This window comes from Anabrus simplex, chromosome 5, assembly GCF_040414725.1.
Source record: "Anabrus simplex isolate iqAnaSimp1 chromosome 5, ASM4041472v1, whole genome shotgun sequence".
NCBI lineage: Eukaryota > Metazoa > Arthropoda > Insecta > Orthoptera > Tettigoniidae > Anabrus > Anabrus simplex.
Window position 1 is genome coordinate 174,465,322 of NC_090269.1, and position 21,473 is coordinate 174,486,794.

The 21,473-nt window shown below is 40.4% G+C and overlaps 1 protein-coding gene across 1 annotated transcript in view; it reads right to left on the reverse strand.

The window, feature by feature from the left end:
• The window catches only part of LOC136874737 (uncharacterized), a 37,024-nt gene extending 23,620 nt beyond the window's left edge, over positions 1-13,404 (reverse strand). Inside the window, exon 1 of the mRNA XM_067148405.2 lies at positions 12,632-13,404. Within this exon, the coding sequence (XP_067004506.2) occupies positions 12,632-13,091 (460 nt within the window). The 5' untranslated portion in view covers positions 13,092-13,404. The remainder of the gene's footprint in view (positions 1-12,631) is intronic.
• Between the last annotated feature and the right edge of the window lie 8,069 nt (positions 13,405-21,473).

Sequence of the window (21,473 nt, forward strand, 5' to 3'; positions counted from 1 at the left end):
GATGAGGATGAAAATGATGATGAAGGACAACACATACATCCAGCCCCGTGCCAGGGAAATTAACCAATGATGGTTAAAATGTCCGACCCTGCCGGGAATCGAACCCCGGGGCCCTTGTGACCAAAGGCCAGCACGCTAACCATGTAGCCATGGAGCCGGACGCACGTTTTATTATTGTGCTGTAAAATGTTTTATCGTCTAATTTTGAGAAATCAGTATACCTTCATAGCCGAATATTCTGGGTATTCTCTTCGGGGTAATACACCATAAGGTTTATATCATCATCATCATCTGTTTACCCTCCAGGGTCGGCTTTTCCCTCGGACACAGCGAGGGATCCCACCTCTACCGCCTCAAGGGCAGTGTCCTGGAGCTTCAGACTCTTGGTCGGGGATACAACTGGGGAGAATGACCAGTATCTCGCCCAGGCGGCCTCACCTGCTATGCTGAACAGGGGCCTTGTGGAGGGATGGGAAGATTGGAAGGGATAGGCAAGGAAGAGGGAAGGAAGCGGCCGTGGCCTTAAGTTAGGTACCATCCCGGCATTCGCCTGGAGGAGAAGTGGGAAACCACGGAAAACCACTTCCAGGATGGCTGAGGTGGGAATCGAACCCATCTCTACTCAGTTGACCTCCCGAGGCTGAGTGGACCCCGTTCCAGCCCTCATACCACTTTTCAAATTTCGTGGCAGAGCCGGGAATCGAACCCGGGCCTCCGGGGGTGGCAGCTAATCACGCTAACCACTACACCACAGAGGCGGACATAAGGTTTATATTCTGCACCTAAAATCATAAGTCAGTCAAGCTTCATCGTTATGTTTTCCTAGCCATCGTCTCTTTCTGACAAACCAAATGATTTGGCCTGCATTTAGGGTGGCGTAGCTGTGAGCTTGTATTTGGGAGTTGGTGGGTTTGAATCGTCCCATCGTCCCCAGCACTGAAAATCCTTCTCCATGGTTTCCCACTTTCACACCAGGTTAATGCTGGGGCTGTAACTTAATTAAAGCCACGGGTGCTACCTTTCCTGTCTTAGTCTTTTCCCACCTTCGCCTCGCCGAAAGCCTTCGATGTGTTAGTGCAACGTTAAACTAATAGAAATAAAAGGCTTTCTGACAAGGAAGTTACCGTTCAAGACAGAAGAGCAATATCTTCTGCAACTGAAAACACGGCTGAAGCACTCAAAGTGGTGTGAGGTAGATCTGAAATGATATTCTCTCAAACCTAAAACTGGGAACGCACAGCAAGGTTGAAACACCGGATCAACTGAGATCTCCGCAGATAAGCAAGTGGTTATTTCTAAGATGGGTTACTCACGTGCTGTTGAGGAGCGGAATAGAACTGACCACCCTATCGCAGTAGGCTCTGGCTCATGATGCCTGATCAGTTGATGGCATAAATTATCACTGAAAATTATCAATAAAATGTCCTTAAATTTATGGAAACATTCTATAAAATAAGTAAAAAATGACGTTAAATAAAATATTTTACCAAACTGAATTCTGGAGTCTGTGTGACAATGTTTTACAACAAATATATTGCTCTATTCGCTACGCAGCTCTTGTTTCTACAGAAATAATTATCTTATAATTTGGTCGGAAGTGTGTGTAAATATGGACATAATGAGTTGTTGGGTGTAGTACTAGCAATTTGCGCCCGAACACTTGTTCTTCACACTCGTTGCAGCTTTCAGATGATGTTCTCGTTTAATGTGATGTTGTAAAGCAAAATTCCGTTTCACACTCATTGTAACACTGGACAATTTCCAGAATGAAACACGCCCATCTGTTGTAAAAACGACTTTTCCAAATTCACTTACTAGCTTAATTAAAAATGCATTTTATGGATGTTTCACTTTCGGCATTTTCTTGCACAGAACTACTTGGGAGGATAATTCTGTACTCAAGTGAAAAGTTATGTTACTGCTGTTTCCAATTCCTTCTCGTTTCCATTTGTTCTTAATCTTGAGGTACGCGAGGGTGAATATCTGGCTGTAGGGGCGGGTGCATTCCTTGTACATCGCGCGCATTAACTGTCAGAGTTTTGTATTGTGTTCCTGCTCATATATTGGAAACCCAAGACTCATAGGTATAATCCTTTCCTTACCCTTTCTTAGTCACCAGCATCTGCTGGTCAATTTGCTTGGTCATGAAGATATATAGCAAATTTAACAATATGTAAGATATGTACAACTTTTTATGTTTTCACTTGTGGACTTCTATCAGTCTGACAACAATCAATAGGGCTACATGTATAAATTAAGAAAATGATTTTAAAATTCTTCAAAATGTTTATATATTGACCTAAAACTTGAAATACAGCAATAACTAATCGTTTGTTATATTGCAGAATTAATGTCTATGGTATCAGTACCAACGTCATAATGCAAAGGAATAAAGATGACATTTGAACAACATCCGCCTCCTATTGATCAGTAACCCTGGTCTAGCTGTGGGCAGTGACTAAGTCACAGGTTTGCATAACTACTTTGCTTGCCTACTTTTAAAAAAAGTCTTAGAACTAGTTCAAAATGAAATAGAGCTCCTTGCTCAAGTGAAAGTCTCATACCTGTTCTGGAACATCTAGAAGCTGTCACAGACGATGAATGGTTAGTAATGAAACTAGTTTAATACTTCAAGTTCTATAATGAGATTCACTGAAAATTATCTAGTGCCATTAACTCCCACGGCATGTGTTCTAAGACACGAACAATTTCAGCAATGGGTGACTGAGTTTACAGATGGTTTCAAATGACATTTCCTCTAACAATATCTTTATCAAAGGTGAAAGAGGATTAAACTGGTTCACGCTTGAAATTCGAAACTCAGTCATTTCAAAGACCCCTCTTGTACTATTTCGTAACAATAACTAGGCGGCTTGTCCACCAATTGCGATATTCCGATTGTACTGCTATCTATCGACGAAAGATGAATGCTATTAGATGAATACAGTACTATGCCTAAATAAATGTAATTTTGTCGGTTAATGCTAAGTGTGCTACGAAAGATTTTTAGCATGCACACAACAAGGGCATTGTGTGCCAATATTTTTGGTCGTCCTTGAAAATACGAATACCTGAACCGGGATGAACCCGAATACTTGGGGTCATGAGCCTAACACTCTACCACTGATCCGCTGAAGATTACGCATATGGTAGACGAATCCTGCAACTTTACTTTATATTGTTCAATATAGAAAACGAGTGTGATGTTGATAAAGGTAGTAACTATGTAATAGCTTTATGGATAAGATTCTCTGATGCATTGCCAGGAAAAGTCCGCATGATCACAAGAGCTTTGAATGAATCAGTTACGAGTATTAGTGTTTTTTTAAAATCAAGTTGACAAATTTTCGATACACATTTCCACAGTCGTTGGGAATCCTCACAATAACCAATTCAGGTAGCTTGTATCTATGTATGCATGTATGTATGCTCAGTACATCCCTCTCAGTTTGCGATCTTGATAATCCTTAAATTTGATGATGAACTTTACATTACACTGCAATAAAATTTGTCAATCAATTTTGGAATGTTTATTTCACTGATTGGCTGGTCGGTCGTGAACTTCAAATCAGAAGTAAATATTAACTGAGCTGCCTTACTGCGTTGCACGTGGGTCACAAGAATTTCTTTGTGATGACGTTGCTCTACATCTACTAAGTACGCTAATTATGTCTTCGTTTTTACAAATTATGTCTGCTCTGTAAACTCTGGGGAATTGAAAGCATAGGATGTCATAGACTGTGCCCAACTAACTAGGAGCCTTATTTGTGAAATATCCTGGTAATTTATCGCTTCCACTTGTGAGGTTTAATGAACAGTCTCTAATTTAACGTATATTGCAGCAGTAATTTACAACCATCACTCATAAATGTTATGGTGATTATGATCATTTCTATTTCTTCTTCATGATTTGAGTCTTCAGGACTTTTCAAGGTGTCTTCATTTTAAACGACTCCTTAAAATCGAACTTTTCACGTTTGATACTTTCACGTAATTTATGCGAACACTTCCTACTTCTATTCTTTACAGGCAGCAATGCCTGTTACGTTACTTTACGCCATGATTTGCTGAAAATTATTTAACTCTTACCTATCATTTAGTTATTATATCCACCTTTTAACTGCCTTCAAAATATTTGTATCGGCTGCCTGAATATGGTTAGTATGTATTTTACTCCTTTAGACAGTTCTTCATTCTAATGGCTGTGACTATTGATTTAAACGAGGTACGTCCTAATACCAATCCTTTCTTAACGACAAGCAGAAGAGAATCTAACATTTCAAAGAATGAAGTTATCGGTGAAAGAGTGTGAAACGTGACACAATGCGTGAAAATAAGGGACTCTTTAGGCCTTGAATTCCTAAGCCAGAAGAGAATGTAAGTTATCCAAGAGAGGTTATATCTATATATATAAAATAAGAGTTTTGTCTGTACATTGCTCAGAATTTGAAAAGGATGGTATTTCTGTATCGGTCATGTCCACAGTAACAAGGAAATGCACTTTTTACTTTTCCGTAATTTCTTTCTCTTATGGGTCACTATGGAATTAAGGGCACATTGTTAAAATCAATCAAAGGCATTTTTATGTTGGCGATTGGGCTTCAGTGAGAATTGACGGTAGAATGAGTTTTTGGTTCAGGGTACTTATAGGGGTTAGACAAGGTTGTAATCTTTCACCTTTCCTGTTTGTAGTTTACATGGATCATCTGCTGAAAGGTATAAAATGGCAGGGAGGGATTCAGTTAGGTGGAAATGTAGTAAGTAGTCTGGCCTATGCTCACGACTTGGTCGTAATGGCAGATTGTGCCGAAAACCTGCAGTCTAATATCTTGGAACTTGAAAATATGTGCAATGAGTATGGTATGAAAATTAGCCTTTTGAAGACTAAATTGATGTCAGTAGGTAAGAAATTCAACAGAATTGAATGTCAGATTCGTGATACGAAGCAAGAATAGGTAGATAATTTCAAGTATTTAGGTTGTGTGTTCTCCCAGGATGTTAATATAGTAAATGAGATTGAATCAAGGTGTAGTAAAGCTAATGCAGTGAGCTCGCAGTTGCGATCAACAGTATTCTGTAAGAAGGAAGTCAGCTCCCAGACGAAACTATCTTTACATCGGTCTCTTTTCAGACCAATTTTGCTTTACTGGAGCCAAGGATATCTTATTCATAAATTAGAAATAACTGATATGAAAGCAGAGAGAATGGTTTCTGGTACAAACAGGTGGGAACAATGGCAGGAAGGTACTCGGAGTGAGGAGATAAAGACACGTTTGGAATGAACTCGATGGATGAAGCTGTACGCATAAACCGGCTTCGGTGGTGGAGTCATGTGAGGCGAATGGAGGAGGATAGGTTACGTAGGAGAATAATGGACTCTGTTATGGAGGGTAAGAGAAGTAGAGGTAGACCAAGACGACGATGGTTATTTTTTTGCTACTTGCTTTACGTCGCACCGACACAGATAGGTCTTATGGCGACGATGGGACAGGAAAGGCCTAGAAGTGGGAAGGAAGCGGCTGTGGCCTTAATTAAGGTACAGCCCCAGCATTTGCCTGGTGTGAAAATGGGAAACCACGGAAAACCATTTTCAGGGCTGCCGACAGTGGGGTTCGAACCTACTATCTCCCGAATACTGGATACTGGCCGCACTTAAGCGACTGCAGCTATCGAGCTCGACGATGGTTAGACTCAGATTCTAACCATTTAAAGATGAGAGGTATAGAACTAAATGAGGCCACAGCACTAGTTGCAAATAGAGGATTGTGGCGACGTAAATTCACAGAGGCTTGCAGACTGAACGCTGAAAGGAATAACAGTCTATAATGATAATGTATGTATGTATGTATGTACACGCATCACGAGAAAACGGCTTAAGGGAATTTAATGAAAACAGGTATGTAAAGTCGGGGGATGAACCACTACAATCTAGGCTATAAATTATTTTGTTCACGCTGAGTGAAATGGTAGTTTAGAGGAAGGCTTGAAATTTAATTCTCAAATATTTATATTGTTAGTGGTCCTATCGATTAATATTACATAACTAAAGTTATATAAAATTGAATTTCCTATCAATTATATCTTAAAAATTTTTACCGTACCGGTAATGATAACAGAGATATTCGTGAATTTGTATTTTTGTTGCTAAGTCCATATCAACGCCGAGCCACGAGAAAATGAGTGAACAGAATTTAATTTATATAGAGTCAGGGAATAATAAACTACTGTACAGTCTAAACTATAAACAATTTTATTCACCCTGGATGAAATTGTAGTTTGGTCCTATCGATAAGTACTACATAACAAAAGTTAGAGAGAATACAATTGCCGATCATTTATGTTTTATTCAGTTTTACCGTTCCGACTGTGATAAGAGTGGTACTTCGGAGTCGAAAGAAAACTGAATGTGAACGCCTACAGTATCGAAAGTTCTTAAAATTGATCAATAATAACATTATATTGACCATTGTTTGTTGTGTTGTTCATGTCTCTTATGCTGCCCCTGAACTCCGATAGATGGGACTACTGCTGCGTACCGAGTATAACAGCCTGACTGAATATTGGCGGCAAATAGCTGGGGAGTTAGAAAACTTTCTTCTTCAGCATGCCTTTCCTCTGGTTCATATATTTCCTGGTACTGAAACACACTGGTTCATCATAGTATTCCAGCTATTCGATCCCTACTCTGACACGCTGTTTAGAATGAGCAGTGTGCACATTTAAGACAAAGACTCAGTAATGGTAGTATGACCTGGTCTAGAATTACAATTTAGGCCTATTCCAATTTATAGCACCACAGTTCGCTAAATAACTTAAAATTCAACCCTGAAAAGAGCCGTTTCTTAAGAAAAGCTTCTTCCTCTTCACTTTTATTAAATTCTACATTCATTTTATTCCAAATTAGCAGTGAAGTGGGGGTTTCTCCTCTGGCTTGGAGGAAGAATTTGCCTCCAAGTCAGATAGTCCTTTCCGCTGCCAGTGTAGTGGATTGAGATTTTCTGATTCGTCGGGTACTCCTAGGAAACATACTAGCGAAAGAGCTTAGTTTTTGGCCTGGGACTCTCCACTATTCGCCACCCCCCCTGCCCCCCCCCCCCCCCCGCCACCGGAAAAAGACGAAGAGTTTTCACGGCTGTCTGCGAGTTGGTCATTCCAGCTCTGGAACTTTGGACTGTTAGATCAGCAGCGTAGTACTATTCGTTAAAAGTGAGAAAATGTGTGGTTTTTCATTTGATCGAGTATTTCATATGGAAGTATTGCTTTTAATCGTGCCATTCCTACTGACGTCATTGTAATGACATACTTTATGTTCATTTCAGTTGGGGAAACTACTGAGAAAGTCTTTCTGAGGATGTAAAAATGTAGGTAGAGATTGAGTGACTACAAATTATAATGAAAAACCCATCTTGATTGTGACTGATAGTAGGCAAGCTGGCCTGCCGTTACAATGAAAATTTCCTAACTTAGTCTTCATATGAGAAGAGGCGTTTGGTCACTTCCCCGTCGCGTTTCTAGGCTAACGTTAAGTGCTATGCAATTTAATGAAATCTTGCTCGCAATGTGTATACTACCTAACATAGAGTTTTGTATACAATGTACAATTCCGTAGCGAAGCACGGGTACATCAGCTAATAAGATATATGGGAGTTAGGAAGCTGGTAATTGGAAACAATGCCATGCTCAGTTACAAACCCCGCGGTAACTAACTCATGCTTTCATGAAATAACGATGATGATAATAATACTTACAATAATAATTATTGTTTCACGTCTCAGTAACTACTTCTACGTTTTCCGGAGTCATCTACGTGCCTAAAATGCTATAATACGGAAGTGCATTCATGTGCCAATAAATGCACTGACAAGAGCTGGTATATTTCAGGATTTCCCAATACTAATGGACTGAACCATATGAACCTCTCAGCCGGGGTATTTTAAAATAATATTGAAGGCTGGTTTGATCTTCCACAGCTCCACCAACAGCAGTCATAGATAGCCTAGGTGTCACTGAAGAGGCATACTAGGAAAATGAGGAGTGAGGTAGTTTCCCGCTGCTTTCCTCACCGAGCCAAAAGTTGCTATTGCATACCAGTCTGGCAAGCCCACTGAAATGCACGCACCAACCTACCCTATGAACCATATTTTCTCCCATACATAACAGGGACTGGCTGCAGAAGGAATGGTATTACTAGCATCGCTAATACCTCAGTCACTTTCATATTGTGAAAGACAAGGATGAGACTGAGGCAGGTCAATGAAAGTAACAAATTGCTCTACCCCATACCAGAAGACATACCGCACTGTAAACACTACATCTTGCCAGAAAATTGATTAGCAATTAGGAGCTGTCTAGCCGTGGCGTAATGGTGAGCTCGGTTTACTTGGAATGACGTGGGTTTGATTCTCCATTAGGAAGTCGAAAAGTTTGGAAACGAGATTTCCACTTTTGGAGAGGGACACGGCTTTGAGGTTCTCTCAACCCATGCCAAAAGTGAATACCACGTTATTTCGTGGGAGAAGTGCCGGCCAACCACTCTACGAGACACCTCCAAGGACACTCATGGCCTACAGGGAGATGGTTTTCCCTTTCTTTTCTTTGCTATTACCAATAAACGATAAATATTTCCATTAGCTATCCCTTGCAGAAAGTTGCCAGGTTCAAATTTTATCAGCCAACCTTCACCTTCAGTGACTTACATGTGAGGCAGGAACGCTTGAACGCTACTTTTGTGATGTGATCATACAAGCATCTAGTGTCAATTGTGTCTGTACATTGAGAACAACAGTGATCTAGTGCTCGGAATCAAGACGTCGAGTATTTCTGTCCCCGGGGCTACTTGCTGAAGACTGTCCAACATGATCGGTTGAAATCACTCCCATGCATGCAGTGACGGACTTACCATAAAAATTTGCAGAGAATTCATATTTATGCCTTGTTAATTCTTACCATCACTCATCATAGACATTCAGTCGCTGCCGAGGTGTCTAGGATTGATGAAACGTCGAAATTCGCCTTAAACCGGTTGTCAAATTATTGCACGAATACATCATTCACACCGTCGTTCAAAAATAAAATTGGGAAGTTCAAGAAAGAAGGTCCTCGGAGACTCTATTCTGGTAAATTATAGTTGCGAAGCTGCATTGCCTTAACTCCCTCAGTTGACTCTGCATTAAAATTGCGAGTTAGGGGTTTATCCTATCAGCATTTTAGCTGTCCTAATTCCTTTCATTACCGCAACTTTCCAACATCCTGTAGATTCGTTTGGCTGCTAGCTTCCCACCCGGAAGGCTGAGGTTCGAATCCTGGTCTATCCTACGCTGAGTTTTCATTCCACAACGCGTGGCGTCAAAACGGAAATACAACCCTCAACCCCTGGCCTAAACCAAAATGAGCCAGGGTAGCTTCAGTGATCCTAGATATAGGCTGACCAAAGAAAGAAAGAAAGAAAGAAAGAAAGAAAGAAAGAAAGAAAGAAAGAAAGAAAGTTACTCTTCTCATGGTTTAGGCAAAGCGTTCTGACTCCTGCCTGGACATTCAAGTTAAATCTTCGGCTTGCCCAGGGACTTTATTTCTTAACCGAGAGTTGAAACGGTGTTAATTGAGAAGTTATCGGATATGAGAGAGTTTAGGCCTGGTCAAGAAACCAAGCATTTCAACTGAAGAAGACGTTACGCTGAATACGTGACACTTCAACATCGTCAGGCTATTTAAACGGGAAGCAGTCGTCTTGGTAGATCATGTCCCTTAATGGGTTTTACGTGCAACTAGCTTTAATGGATTAGTAAATATTCACCGTATGTCTTTACTGATCCTGCCGGCTGAGGTTGAAAACTCAAATCACGGCATTCGCTAATAATAATAATAATTTCGTGTGGCTATATCTAGCCGAGTGCAGCCCTTGTAAGGCAGACCCTCCGATGAGGGTGGGCGGCATCTGCCATGTGTAGGTAACTGCGTGTTATTGTGGTGGAGGATAGTGTTATGTGTGGTGTGTGAGTTGCAGGGATGTTGGGGACAGCACAAACACCCACCCCCCGGGCCGCTGGAATTAACCAATGAAGGTTAGAATCCCCGACCCGGCCGGGAATCGAACCCGGGACCCTCTGAACCGAAGGCCAGTACGCTGACCATTCAGCCAACGAGTCGGACACGGCATTCGCTTACAGGTAGTGACCATTAAGAATAATGGAGTCATCCAGTTACAAAAATCAACATGTCCATTTCTTTCTCGAAACGAGAAAAGATCATCGTATACAGTTCACGAAAATATACGTACTAGTTTCGTAATAAATGTGCAAACTTCGTTTAACCACTACGTTAAAATGCGATTAATAATTAGGAATGTTGCAGAAGTTATTATGTCCGAAGTATCGACTGTAGCAAACCACTTTATATCAGAACCAATAGAATGGATGTAAATATTGAGTCCCACCACCAAATACTGAACTTCAGATCTGAAAAGGGATCACAATTACACAAACATAATCAAGAAATTGTACATCAATAGATGAAGTGAACTACACCGCTGACTGTGACAAATTCTGAAATATGGCAAACTCTTATCTGCGATGGCACCAGCAGCAGTGAAGGAACCGATCGCTCTTAAGGAAGAAAAACTCAGAAGACTTGTTGAAACATTATGGGAAAGAGTGCGTGACAAACGGAAACTTCACCTCCTTCAAGATAGTGTATGATATATATATATATATTTTTTTTTTTTTTTTTTTTTGCAAGACGCCTTACGTCGCACCGACACAGATAGGTCTTATGGCGACGATGGTTGAGGGCTGCCGACACTGCGATTCGAACCCACTATCTCCCGAATACTATTGTATGATCAACAACAAACCATTAGCTGTGAGTTGCCAGACGTGCTCGGACAGGTTTGGGAGATGTTATTAAGAAAGGTGAAAGGCTGTTAATTTAACTGTGTGATGGGTGAGGGACTTATAAACTTTTCTTTTGAATGAAAATAGTTTATATGTGCTCTTAAAATAAAAGACTGCCACTTAAATAATGTGTCGAAATTTGAGTATTATATCTATGCATACAGTTTTCGTAAGTGTAACAAATCGTAAGGTTGAACATATCACTGCAGATGGTGCTGCAAGAATCGTTATCGCCAAAAAACATCGCCTGAAAACCCGTTGGGCTCAAAACAGCTTTAAAGTTTGTATTTACTTGAGAATTTGTGGTATGATAAAGATAATATTTGATCATCTTACAAATTATGGGCCACCTACCCTTATTAAGTATCAAATGATCGGTATTTGGGGTTCCTGAAAATGTAGTTCCTACGGACATAATTATTTCTGCAGCTGCGTCTCAGTGCTGATTAGTAAGCTAATCAATGTTATTAATACGTTTTCTAGAATTTCTTGAGGTGGTCACTATCAATATTTCCCTCCTCTTCTATCCCGACAAAATTAATATTCTTTTGATACTAAAATGTTCAGCTAAGGAGCCCTTTCACTTTCCATATCTCGTATTACAGTATAACGCTGTCGGACTAAGCTTCTCCAATTCTTGTGGAGTAAACACAAACATTCTACACTTAACTAAGAGCACACTGATGTTGGTGTGGATGGCCCGATGGAATAGACACGTGACGTCATTGGGTCTCAAATAACTGCTATAAATGTTACGAAACTAATGTCTGGACCGTGGGGCCATTACATTTAGAATCCAGTAGGTCTGATGCTATGAGAAATTTAAGCAAAATATCAGACTGATAAACACGCTCAATCCCTAACCATTCTATTACTTCTTTGAGGAAATATCTTACAAGCCTAGTAAATAACAAGCAGACCATTAGAACCAGGCCTGTAATTTTTTTTTTTTTTTTGCTAGGGGCTTTACGTCGCACCGACACAGATAGGTCTTATGGCGACGATGGGGTAGGAAAGGCCTAGAAGTTGGAAGGAAGCGGCCGTGGCCTTAATTAAGGTACAGCCCCAGCATTTGCCTGGTGTGAAAATGGGAAACCACGGAAAACCATTTTCAGGGCTGCCGATAGTGGGATTCGAACCTACTATCTCCCGGATGCAAGCTCACAGCCGCGCGCCTCTACGCGCACGGCCAACTCGCCCGGTAGGCCTGTAATTAAAATTTAGAATAATTAATATGTAGTTATAGAGTCTAGCTCCTGGCCTCAATGGTCAGCATAGCGTAGCTTTGAGTTCAAACTGTCATGGGTTCGATTTCGTGTCGGGATGGGTTTTTTAACCGTGTCTGGTTAATTTATCTGACTCAGGGACTGGATGTTTGTGTTCGTCTTAATACTCAATACTTCAGGTATACACGACACACCACACTACCAATCATCTCTGAAACGCAACAGTGAATTCATCTATCCACACAGGCATCAGTAAGGACATCCGAATGTAAAACTGCGCCGAATCAAAATGTGCTGCCAACCCCCCCCCCCCACCCAAATAATTAGGGAAAGGTCAATAATAATAATAATAATAATAATAATAATAATAATAATAATAATAATAATAATAATAATAATAATAATAAAGTCATTTATCACTCACTCACAGGGGAAGGGAGTAGTTAGATGTGAAGATGAGTTACAAGACATCACAATTCCACCAGCAATAAAGGAGAAATTGAATATTGGACGTACCTGGATCAACATCATAGGTCTCCAGGCCAACATCTACCCCATTGTCCTCGTTGCGGAAGAGTCTCACTTCCACTCCCGGCATCATTCTCCACTTGATGTTGTGTGTGTCAAGCAGATGCAGGGCCTTCCTGGCCAGCGCGAACCCCAGATAGCCCAGTTCCTTGTCCGCCCCCGCAGACAGTCGTCTCTCAACCTCCCCCACGGACAACTCTGGTGGCTGCGGTGGCACCGCACCCGGCACCCGCTCAAGAATAAGATCCTCTGTTAAGCTGACGTCCTCGGCCGCCGCAATGTCACTGAGATTGTGTAAGAGTTGTAACTGGAAGCAGGTCAGCTGATCATGGCACTGGTAAATGTCACTAACATTCACTGTAGCGGCTAGCACCTCACAATACACCACTAGCACCAAAATCAATGCAATTTTTAATATGTTTCTCATCTTCCAGCAGTCCTTTCTCATCCAGATCCACTGTTCAAATAAACTTCTGACGGAGCTGACTCGTACTTTTGAACGGTCAAGGTGACAGGATTTCTCCAGCTACTAAACACAATAGAGTACGCGAAGCGTGTGATAAATAGGCATCAAAAGAGAAGCACCTGTCAAGGAAGACATTAGTATGAAATACTGACCTCAATAATCAGAACAATGACGTTCTTCTTTACGAATTCTTTACACTATTATCCGTTGTGACACAGCACCTTCTGTTTGTCTGTAATGCCTCTTAGAGCTCTAGAGTCACAATTTCATCCATTGAAAGTGCAGATAATGTCGATATTCCGGTTCTGTTATTGAGATACTCGAAGAACGTGAACTGAGTCGCGTAGTGCGCTGTCAGTTGAACGGTACTTCGTATAGAAAGAGAAACAGTGTTCCGTCGCTCGATTAGATTGCGCAGTCTAGCGGACATTGCCTCAACTGGGCGTTGTGTCAGCCTTGACTTTGGGTTGCGGTCAAAACAATGTCATGGTTACGTGGGCAGGTGCTTGATCTGCTCGCTCCTCAGACAACTAGGAATGGATTAGTATCAACGAGAAAATGCCAACTTTAATTAATTACAAACACGTTGTTCTTAAACGAGTTCCAATCCAAGGAAATTGCATATTTTCATATTCATTCCCTGTAACGAATTAAATTCACCTCAGTCATACAGTATTATTATTATTATATTAAGCTCCGTCTGTGGATCAGTGGTAGTGTGTCGGTCTCGGGATCCCTTTATCACGAGTTCAAGCACCGCATAGCTGGCCGGATTGATAGAAAGTCCATTCGGCACTCCATGTCGTACAGTGTTGGTATATGAGAAATGACTGGTGATATTTTTAGTGTCACCCTGACAAATTAATTGTAACTCAGTGTAGATCACCCAACGGGTATCAAACATACTCTCTCACCAGGTGTAGTAAAAGAGAAGGTCGAAATTGCTGCTCAGGCACCTTAAATGGCGTTAAATAAAAAACCTACAGTAACTTAGGCCGTACGACGACCAATATTATTATTACAGTCGAACCTAGATATCTCGAAGCTCTTTTACTAGAATTTTCAGTATCTCGAAGTAACTTAAATTTCTTGGCCGTTTGTCGTATTCTGCACGTGTATATATTTCTCTATTACTCGAAATTCGGTTCCACTAATTTCTCGATTTCCTCCCTCGAAGCAAAAAATACTCTGTAACTCGAATTTTGGGCAACATTAACTATGCAATGCGGCATTTGTGGTTTGTGAGCAACAGTTAACAAGTAAAGAAACCCTAGAGCGATGCTGGGAGCTAATATGACGGGAACCGAAAAACTAAAACTTCTAGCGATCGGAAAATCGGTGAAGCCTCGCTGTTTCTCAGGTGTGTATTAAAGCACGAAAGCAACCCCCGAAGTCGCGGATGACAAGCTCCATTCACGAATCTCAGCTGCGTGGTACTGACGAGAAGGGTGGAAAGGTTAACGGTAAAAAACAGAAGAGACTAACGAACTTTTTCAAAGGTGGTAACGGAGGTATTTTTCTTGTTTCACTACTGCATTTACTGTATTTTGTATTCTAAAATGTTACTGTAATAAGGGTTATAATTTAAGTGATGCCATAAAATAGAGTTTGTTTGTATATTTTTAAATACTGTTATAAATCATGTATTCAGTATAGGTCAGTAGATACTGTATATACGATTCATTTGTGCGCTATACATGTTCAAAAATGGTACTCTCCTTACCTTGAAATTTCTATAACTCGAAATAAAATTTATCTCCCGAGGTGATTCGAGATATCCAGATTCCACTGGATTATTATTATTATTATTATTATTATTATTATTATTATTATTTAGCTAGCTGCCGAACATGTCACTGGTCCAAAAGATCCTGAATTCCACTGGAATTTCTCTCCTCGATGTCCTCTACTCCTCTACCACTCCAAATTATGTGATTTTTTAATTCGTAGTCCCCGACACCCAAACGTACTGAGTCCCGGAAACCACTCTCACAGAAAAGAAAGGAAAAAAATATTAATAATAATTGTACCGGGCGGTACACCTCCACTCCGCTAATTTAAAATGTGCGCCAGTTGAAACTCCTCTGCTGGAGGAACTCTGAACTTTATCTACGCTATTAATTCTCTACTTTCTCAGAAGATGTCACCACGTGGAAAATTTTGAGTTTTTGAACTGTGTCATTTTTGATGTGGTTTTGTTTCACTTGAAGTAAGAAGTGTGAACTTTCTCTTCTAGAGGACACTACTGAAGATCAACAATAGTGCAACCTAGTGAGGAGTCAAAGAACTATTTTTTTGGAGAAAATTTAATTTCAAGAGTTTGTTCTTTGTTAAATTTCTTTCTGTCATTGTTTAAGTTGGCAATATTTACCCCTTTCTTCCCCTTGTTATGAATGTAACCAATCCCGAATTTCTTTAATTAATTTCTGACCAATCAGGGGTATCTTCCCCCAACTTGAATCTGTTGCGGGGTCCTAGCCAATAAAAACGTTGAGGGAGGTTGTTTTCATTCCCCTAACGCCTAGAACCTTCCGCGAGAGGATATAAACTGCTGATTTTAGGGTCTCCGGGCCACTTCTGTTCGATCTTTCAGTGTATTAAGTACATAGCAGGAGGCGGGAAGCGCCTCTTTCTTCGGCAGCGGTCAACAACAAGGTAATGGCCGATTAATAACTTCTTTCTTTGCTAGCTCAGCAGTTTAACCTTCGGGGCGGGTTCTAAGCGTTCAACCATGTAACCTTTTCCTAAAATGTAAAAACAACTGGTATCTATTCTATTTTCAAACGACATATCGGGATAGAGAGTGCTTAACCCTCTCGAGCTCCCACTCATATTGTTGTGAGGTGAACTTAGTTTTCTCAACCTATTCTTCGTTAATGTAAAACAAATTGTTCTCTTCTTAAGTCACCTCTTTAGTATGGGATTAGCCCTTGTATTAACGGCCTAGGGCCAAGTAGGTCTTAATCAAAGTGTATTAGGAGTGCAAGTTCGCCTCCTCTCAAATTGTTTTAGAGGTCATTTAATTAAACCGCTTTTCATTTAATAGACCTCAGTAGATTGGGTATTTTACCCCTGTGTTTATGTCCGTTGAGGACAACTTGAAGGTGGAGTTTGGTGTGGCCTGGGAGAGGCTTAAATTAAAGAGCGAGTGGCTCTTTTGGAAACGGAGTGTTGTGTGCCTCGAGGAGGCTTTACTGTGTAATTTGGAGCAAGTGCTCCAGGGTTTGATTGGGGTCTTCTGCCCCTTTGTTAAAATTTGTATATCGGAAAGTTGGGCTAGTTGCTCAAGAATTGTGAACTCAGGGCTCGAAGCCCAAATTCTGTAATCCCTGTAATTGTACATTTCAAATTGTGTTTCGGCTACTAAGTACCTGTTCTTTGTTATTACTTAATCTTGAAAAGAAAATATAACCTTGTTAAATTTTACATTAACTTTGATTCCGTAGTTTGAGACCCATTCACGCCCGCACCTTCTTACTCCTCTACCTACCACCAAAATACGGTAACAATAATGTTATTTGCTTTACGGCTCACTAACTACCTTTATGGTTTTCGGAGACGCCGAGATGTCGGGAATTTGTCCCGCAGGAGTTCTTTTACGTATCAGGAAATCTACAGACACGAAACTGATGTATTTGAGCACCTTCAAATACCACCGGACTGAGCCAGGATCGAACCTGTCAAGTTGGGGTTAGAGGGCCAGTGCTTCAACCGTCTGAGCCACTCAATTCGGCTAGGAAAATATATTAGCCGCGCTCAAGAGATGCTGGGAACGAAAGCGAACCTCTAAAACGACCTAATCGTAAGCGTTCCATAGTGGGCTTATATCAATAGTAAATAGAGTTTGTTTGAAAGATTAATGCATCCAACTGACTACCTGCCTAACGCGTCCTACTATGCTCAAGTTCGCAGGATTGAATCTTAGCCTAGACAGTTAGCATTTGAGAGTGTTTAAAACTTTAATACCCAAATCAGTACATTCATCTACCTATCTTCTGACACTTTAAATAAATCCTAATTTCCGATACGTGACGTCTCTTACAACATATTATTATTATTATTATTATTATTATTATTATTATTATTATTATCATTATTATTATTGGTGGTGGTAGTAGTAGTAGTAGTAGTAGTAGTAGTAGTAGTAGTAGTAGTAGTAGTAGTAGTAGTAGTTACCGGTAGGAGAATATATTAGGAAGAATAAAGTTATAGAGCACAATTTATGATAATAATAGTAGTAATAATAACCTCTCTCTCTCGCACGCACATATGTACACACGTCGCATATACAATATTTATGCTACTAAAATAGATATTCTTACTAATAATTTTGCCAGAGTTGAATTCGAAAAAGATTATTGCAATCAGTAACAGGTCTTTTATCCCCAAATTTATGGGAAGATATACTGTATATGTCAATAGTCAATATGGAAACTTATCTTTCACAGAATTATTAGGAGTTCATAATTACTGATGTACGGTACTTGAGTCAGGTGTTGAGAGACATCAATGCTCGGGTAAAAAGTGAACTTACATGAATGAAAACCTACAACTTGTTTTTCAGTCAATGACGGGTCAGGAATGGGATGAATGAAGCCCCCAACTTGCGGCGAGGATATGAATTGTGCCGGCTGCCGAGGTCTGTCGCACTCCTCTGGGGCAATGATTAATGACTGACAGATGAAATGAAATGATAGCGGAGAGTGTTGCTGGAATGAAAGATGACAGGAAAAACCGGAGTACCCGGAGAAAAACCTGTCCCGCCTCCGCTTTGTCCAGCACAAATCTCACATGAAGAGACCGGGATTTGAACTACGGTATCTAGCGGTGAGAGGCCGGTGCGCTGCCGCCTGAGCCACGGAGGCTCTCAAAGAGTGAATTTACATGTGTTATTTTATTTGAAGCATTCCATTATCGTTTGTATTATTAGAGCGTAAGGGATGGTTAACATCGTTTCGCAATTGAAAGTCATGTCCCTAAGATGTAGTAATAATTAATAAAAATAACAGTAGGTAAGGGTTATTCTGCCCGAAGGCAGATCCGAACCTCCGCAGAGGTGTTCCTGAGCCGGAGTTTACGTGCGGTAGGGTGGCCAGTTCCTTTCCGCTCCTCCATTCCCTTACCCCCCCACCAACAGCGCGTGGCAACCCATCCAACTCCTGACCACGCCCAATGTTGCTTAACTTCGGAGATCTCACGGGATCCGGTGTTTTAACACGGCTGCGGCCGTTGGCATAATAACAGTAATAATACATTATTATAAACCACAAGTCCATTTAGTGACCGATCTTAGGCTCATTATTTGTTTCAGGCGAACGTGTAATGAGTCGCCGGTGACATGAAGTGCCGAATGGACTTACTTCGTCCGTTACAAATACGACTACTTATGATGGGTCTGGACTCGCAATCTTGGGAGCCGGAGACCGACACTCATCCACTAAGGGAGGAAAAGTATAATTGCGTGTTTTTGTTGCTTAGATTTTTCACGATATTTTACAGTAACTAAACGTTATGTATATAGGGAGCAGACATGGTGTGAGGAAAGTAGAGAGAGGAGCAGACATGGTGTGAGGAAAGTAGAGAGAGTTTATCAATGCGGGCAGGCCATTAAGTTTTCACTTGTCAGTGATGGTGGTTAGAGTGTCACACTTTTGAGGCCGTCTATTGTAGAACTGGGCCTACGCGTGAGGAAGGAGGACATAGTCCAACCGCCCAGCTGATTACCTGACCATTCTACTACGTTTCACTTTCTGATTAAGAGTTATAATACTCTCTAATAGGAGATTGGGAAGACTTTCATAGAAATACATCCACTGAGATTAGGAACCAATCTGTTGTATGTAGGAAGAAGTAATAATAATAATAATGTTATTTCATTTTTTAACGATCTTGGAGTGTTATTACACTTAAAGTGCTAAGAATTCTTTACTTGAACAAAGAAGTATCCAATGTGATTAGACTGATCTCAATGATTGAATAAGTTCATTAAAATACTGTATAAATGTCGTATTCTTACGGTAATGAGTTCGAATGCACTCCTCAGCCAGTCCTTCTCCCCGATCAGTGAAGATAATCCTTTTCATCTTACTAGCAGAGGCAGGAAATGTAACTGCTCTTATACTCCCTCCCTACAGAGAATTCAATCTTCTTAAGTTTCCTCTCAGTCGACATCAGTTTCATCTTCGAAAAACTACTAATTTTCATATTATGTTCGCTGCATTTATTTTCAAGCTCCAAAATATTATTTTGCCAGTATAAAACGGGAGGTGCCGGAATAGCTCTACTACTCTCACAGTATCCAGCTGTCGGAAAGCCTTACCTCTACTTTCCTTTATAATTGCATTTGCCATTGTCTATCAACGACCTGATATTCTTGCGTTTTGGTATTCCTATTTCAGGTTTGAATAGCACCTCTTTAATGTTTTGTTAATCGCAAACAATTTGAATAGAACAGGAAGAGAAAAATGAAGCCTCATAAAAAGCAGCAGAGTATGGGAGGCAGCACTTAAGGAAATTGTCGGGTAAATGGAACACATATAAACGTCGAACACATTTATTCAGCACGATCAGCTATCCTTCGTGAAATGTTCTCAATGTGATTTGTAATGAGATATGAGAAATCGGAACACAGTACAGTAACTGGAATTTAATTTCTCATGTTATTATTGTTTGAGTCATCAGTCCATAGACTCGTTTGATGCAGCAATCCATGCCACCCTATCCTGTGTTAATCTTTTTATTTCTACGTAACTATCGCATCCTACATCTGTTCTAATGTGCTTGTCATATTCATACCTTCGTCTACTCCTACCATTCCTACCACCTACACTTCCCTCAAAAACCAACTGAACAAGTCCTGGCTGTCTTAAGATGTGTCCTATCATCCTATATCTTCTTCTCGTCAAATTTAGACAAATCAATCTCATCAATTCGATTCAGCATCTCTTCATTTGTGATTCGATCTATCCGTATCACCTTCAGCATTCTTCTGTAACACCACATTTCAAAAGCTTCTATTCTCTTTCCTTCTGAGCTAGTTATCGTCCATGTTACACTTCCATACAATGCCACGCTTCAGATGAAAGTCTTCAAAAACATCTTTCTAATTCCTATATCGATGTTTGAAGTGAAAAAATGTATTTTCCTAAGAAAGTTCTTCCTTGCTAGCGCTAGTCTGCATTTTATATCCTCCTTACTTCTGCCATAGTTGGTAATTTTACTACCCAAGTAACAATATTCATCAACTTCTTTTAAGACTTCATTTTATAATCTAATATTACCTGCATCACCTGTCTTCGCTCGACTGCACTCCATTACTTTTGTTTTGGACTTATTAATTTTCATCTTGTACTCCTTATCCAAGACTTCGCCCACACCATTCAGCAACATTTCGAGATCTTCCGCAGTCTCAGATAAAATAACAATATCTTAGGCAAATCTCAAGGTTTTGATTTCCTATCCTTGGACTGTGATTCCCTTTCCAAATTCCTCTTTGATTTCCTTTACTGCCTGTTCTATGTAAACATTGAAAAGGTAGGGGGAAAACTTCAGCCTTACCTCACTCCTTTCCGGATTGCTGTTTCTTTTTCAAATCCATCGATTCTTATCACTGCAGACTTATTTTTATACAGATTGTAAATAATTCAACATTATCAAATGTCTTTTCAAGATCTACGAACGCCATGTATGTGGGATTGTCCTTCTTAATTCGATCCTCTACGATCAGACGTAAAGTTAGGGTTGCTTCACGTGTTCCTACATTTCTTCTGAAGCCAAATTGATATTCTCCTAACCCAGCTTCAACTTGCCTTTCCATTCTTCTGGAAATAGCACGTGTGAAATTTTGCAGGCATGTGATACTAAACTAATGGTGCGGTAGTTTACACACCTGTCAGCACCGTCTTTCTTGGGAATAGTTATCAGAAAATTCTGATGAAAATCGGATGGCATTACTCTTGTCTCATACATCTTACACACTAGGTGGATAACCTTGCCATGCTGATTTCTCCTAAGGCAGTCGGTAATTCAAAGGGAATATCATTAATTCCAGGTGTTTTGTTCCTATTCAGGTCCCCCACAGCTCTGCCAAACTCTGACCTCAAAATTGGGTTTCCACTTTCATCATCACCAATAGCCTCTTCTTGATCCAGAACCAAATCATCTACGTCTTTACCTTGATACAACTGTTGGATATGATCCGGCCATCTTTCTACTTTGTCTTATTTCCCTAGAAGTGGCATTTCGCCTGAGATATTGATATTCATACACCTAAATTTCCTTCTCCTAATATTTCCTTGATATTTCTGTATACAGCATCTACCTTTCCTAGCACCATACAACCTTCAACATTCGTGCACTTCTCCA